At 44.4% G+C, this 4,682-nt stretch overlaps 1 protein-coding gene across 1 annotated transcript in view; it reads left to right on the forward strand.

The window, feature by feature from the left end:
- chmp4ba (charged multivesicular body protein 4Ba) overlaps positions 1–4,682 on the forward strand; it is a 13,379-nt gene that overhangs the window by 6,217 nt on the left and 2,480 nt on the right. Inside the window, exons 2-3 of the mRNA XM_007579206.1 lie at positions 3,750–3,927; positions 4,017–4,131. Coding sequence (XP_007579268.1) covers positions 3,750–3,927; positions 4,017–4,131 — 293 coding nt within the window. The remainder of the gene's footprint in view (positions 1–3,749; positions 3,928–4,016; positions 4,132–4,682) is intronic.

Consider the following 4,682-nt stretch of genomic DNA (forward strand, 5'->3'; position numbering starts at 1 on the left):
ATACACAGAAAAACCACACCGGGCTACAATCCTCATGGTTCAAAGCTTAGGAAAAAGTAGCAGCTTATAGTCCCAAAAATAGGGTATGTGGTTTATTTAATTCATTTCATAAATACTTTATTTGACCCAAAAGTAAATTAATAATCATTTGCATCTGTTTGTGACGGAGGGAAGGATCTCCAGTAGCAGTCGGTCTCAAAACAAAACCAAAGAAGCCTCTGACTGAAGTCTGTTGCTGTCTGACAGCCATAGCATGCTAACAGCTCTGTATGGCTTCCTGTGACATCATCAGTTGCTAATCCACCTCCTTTGCTTTTGCTGCTGCTGTTTTAAGACCGTCAGGTCAGCAGAGAGACGCTGAAGTTCTGATCGATCTGCTGCAGCTGTGAAGCTTTTGTTTCAACTCCTCTGGGATTTGGGGTCAGAGTTCAAGCGTTATCTGACCTTTGAGCTGCTGATCAGATGCTCACCATGTTCATGGTTGTTTATGACATTTTTATTATTCATTTCCACTTTGTCATTCTCTGGGCTCTCATTGCTTTGCTTGGTTAATAAATTGATAGTGGTTCTCATATAGGCAGTTTTCACTTCATCTTTGGTGGCATATTTACTTCCAAACATAAACCTGATGATCAGGATTGTTTTCTGCTTCCAACTGTGGCAGGATAGAGGAGAGCTAACATACCAAACCTGTTCTGATCACATCAGGCATGATGACTCCTCTGCCTTCACCTCACTCACCTGTTGCAACCATGCAATGACACTAAAGAGGAAGAAGACTCGACACGACGTTTATGCAAACTGTCGGGGCCTGATGAGCTAAGCTTCTTTATCCCGGCTGAAAACAATCTGAATCTTCTTCACTTTGCTTTGAAATAAAAGCGACTCGTTCCCAGAAAGGATCAGCAGAGAGAAAGTGACCTGGACTCAGTGCCGTAATCTCATAAAGAGTCACATAAAGTCATTTCAGATCATGTCTGGATGCTGAAATAATTGAATCAAACTGGGACTGAGAGCCGCCGTGAGGCTCCCAGTGGATCCACACAGACATGTAGGAACCTAAATATAAATATCATCAGATCAGTAAGCTGTGACTAATGTGTGGTTGGGAAGCTCAGGCGTATTTAAACCTGTTGTTTTGTTGCATCTGAGACGTGTCCTGAAGGTCAGAGGTCACAGATTCAGGTAGAAGCAGAGTTTGGTTTAAAGCAGGGGTCCCCAAGCTACGGCCCGCGGGCCGGATCCGGCCCGCCTCCTCATTTGGTCCGGCCCCCTGAGCAATACCAGAGAGCATTCAGTGTTTTTTTTTATATATATGTGGATTTTTCTTCAACCACCAGGGGCGCTCTTGAGCAGATATGAAACTTAGTTTCCCTCAGTGGAATGTACTAGTCAGCACCAGTCACCGTTTCGCTCACGGTTTTTTTCCATTTGCATTCTGGGTAAAAATCTATCTACAAACGCGAATATGTCGTCGGCAGTAATCCAGCCCCCCGGTCAACAGTTTCACTCCCCCACCCCGGTCAACCGGTCAACAAAACTTTTCTAAGGTTTCTGTCTCAAAAAACTATGACCGGCCCCCGACCAGAAAAGGGAACAGTCATGTGGCCCTCGCAGGAAAAAGTTTGGGGACCCCTGGTTTAAAGTGTTTAGTAAACCGTGTTTGAAGAAGGTTTTCACCGAGGACGTTTTCTACTCGCATTCTCATTTCTCTTTCACTACAGATCCATAAAAACCAGTCAACCTTGGAAGCTTAAATTTTAGATCAAATTACAAAACTATTTTAATTTTTATAAGTTTAACAGCAATATTTTATTGAAACAAAGTAGTGTGATTTCTGTAGAAATAGTAAATTTGAAACAAAGTTTTTCAGGTTGTTTTCAGCTGTAGCTCACTGGCTTCATTTTAAGCTTACTGCATTGCTCTGCCTCTTACTAAAAGTCAGGTGATGTTTGCACTCCTAACGTAATAAAAGCAAAAACATGGCTGATGACAGATGAATGCTTTGTGTCGTATTTTTTAATTTTCCTTTTTTAGATTTTCTGTATATTTTTTTTAAAGCTTCACATCAGTGAAAATTTCACTCTGACCTTTTGTTTCAAACCTCTGGAAGAGCCTGACTTATTGAGGATCGTCTGAAATCATTCCCTGGGCTGCAAATGGCCCCCCGGCCACACTTTGGACACCCATACAAACAGCTTTTTGTCGAGAAATGTTTGGGGTTTTTCTAGAAATGGTCCAAAAGTATTACATACACAGTAATGTATTTGTATAGCTTGTGAGTATTTAAGATTTGACCATATTTCCATTTATTCGGGATCCAGTTTCTGAACTTTGACCCTTTCTGACTCCTGACCAAACCACAGAATCTCTAAAAAACCCCCAGAATGAATCCAAAACTTTTGAGGAAATGTCTTGCTTTTAAATAAAAATGAACGGTTTGGTTAACATTACTAATTCTTGACATGTTCTACCTGCAATATATCTGAGAGCCCAGACAGACGTGAAAGGGTTAATTCACCCCTTCACAAAATAAGAATGAGTGAACTTGGAGACTAAATGTTTTAATGATAAAAAGGCAAAATGCCCTCCAGCAGGCGGCCTGGTGATGAAATGAGGAAAACAGGTTTTATTCCTCTGGGCTCAGACAGGTGGACAGATGGACTGTGGACAGGTGGACAGTGGACAGATGGACAGTTGGACTGTGGACAGGTGGACAGTGGACAGGTGGACAGTGGAGAGGTGGACAGTGGAGAGGTGGACTGTGGACAGGTGGACAGATGGACAGTTGAGCTGTGGACAGGTGGACAGTGGACAGATGGACAGAAGGACAGTGGACAGGTGGACAGAAGGACAGTGGACAGCGCTCCGTCCGACTTCTGGAGAAAACTTTGATTTCTTCAACCACATGTTGGTTTTACTCAGCGAGTCTTTGTTGTTTCATAGACCCTTTCATCTCCATGGCAACCATTCTGCTCCGAAACACCTGGAGGACCTAGCCTCGCCTTCAAAGCACAGCTCCTCCCCCACTCAGCTCCTTTAGACTAGCCAGCAGCAATTAGCAAACACCTGATGAGCTCACTGTAGCAGCTGCTGCTCAGAGCTGCGCTGGTAAAAACGTTAAAGGGTTAATAGAGGAGCCATGTTGGGACGACTTCCTTCAGTTGGAGCTTCAGAGAGAGGCGGAGCTTCTTAAAGACACAGAGGCCCAATTAGCTAAAGCAGGAAGTCGCATTTCTTTGAAGTCATATTTGGTATATTCAGCATTTTTACAAGTAACATAGTCATAAAATGGCACTAAGTGCCTGGAAAATCCATGATATCGCCCTTTTAATGATTTAAAGACAGTTTTATGTCGAACATCAACATATTAAATTATTGATTAATAAATGTTAGGTGGTTCTGCTTGCTGTGTTTCTGAGGCTTTCCATCCTAAAACCGACAACATTAGTCATGAGACATTGGTCATTTTACTTCTTTAATATGAGAATGATTATTTTTAAATGTGGAACTGCTTCACAATATTTGTCTGTTTTGAAGCAGTTTTGAGTATCAGGCTGACTTCCTGTTTCCTGTTGCTGCTGATCAGCTGACCTAGCTGTGTTTCAGAAAGATTCGCTTCCTGTTTGGTCTAAATTCAAAAAGAGTCCCAGAAGAAAAGCTGATTATGCGTCAGGTTAATTTATCTCAGCTGATTGATGGGACAAGTTAATGGAGGTGTAATATTGAAGGTGACCTTTGACCCCCAGCGGCTCTCCAGGCCCTGAAGAGGAAAAAGCGCTATGAAAAGCAGCTGGCCCAGATTGACGGGACGTTGTCCACCATCGAGTTCCAACGGGAGGCGCTAGAGAACGCCAACACCAACACGGAGGTGCTGAAGAACATGGGCTTCGCTGCCAAAGCCATGAAGGCTGCACACGAGAACATGTAAGCTCTCTGTTCTGCTTCCTGTTGCTTTGAGCTTACTTCCTGTTGGTTTTCGTACAAACGCAATCTTTGTTCCCACCATCCGGCAGGGACATCGACAAGGTGGACGACCTGATGGCAGACATCACGGAGCAGCAGGAGCTGGCGCAGGAGATCTCTGATGTCATCTCCAGACCGGTGGGCTTCGGGGAGGATTACGACGAGGTGAGACCCAATCAGAACCAGAGATCCAGTTCAGCTCTGACTTTATGTTCGCTCTTTAATTATTCTTCTTCAGACGCCGTCCCAATTTTCCACCACAAAACAAAGCGCTGCGGCAGCCATCTTTACTGCTTCAACAGAGTGATGCTAGGTGACGGCCATCTTTACTGCCTAAAGGAGCGCTGCGGTGGCCATCTTTACTACTTAAATGGAGCGATGCGGCGGCCATCTTTATTACCTAAAGGAGCGCTGCGGCAGCCATCTTTATTACCTAAAGGAGCGCTGTGGCGGCCATCTTTACTACCTAATGGAGCGCTATGGCGATCGTCTTTACTACTTAAAGGAGCGCTGTGGCGGCCATCTTTACTGCCTAAAGGAGCACTGTGGCGGCCATCTTTACTACTTAAAGGAGCGCTGCGGTGGCCATCTTTACTACTTAAAGGAGCGCTGTGGCGGCCATCTTTACTGCCTAAAGGAGCACTGTGGCGGCCATCTTTACTACTTAAAGGAGCGCTGCGGTGGCCATCTTTACTACTTAAAGGAGCGCTGCGGCG

This window comes from Poecilia formosa, unplaced genomic scaffold (assembly GCF_000485575.1).
Source record: "Poecilia formosa unplaced genomic scaffold, Poecilia_formosa-5.1.2 Scaffold512, whole genome shotgun sequence".
NCBI classification, from domain to species: domain Eukaryota; kingdom Metazoa; phylum Chordata; class Actinopteri; order Cyprinodontiformes; family Poeciliidae; genus Poecilia; species Poecilia formosa.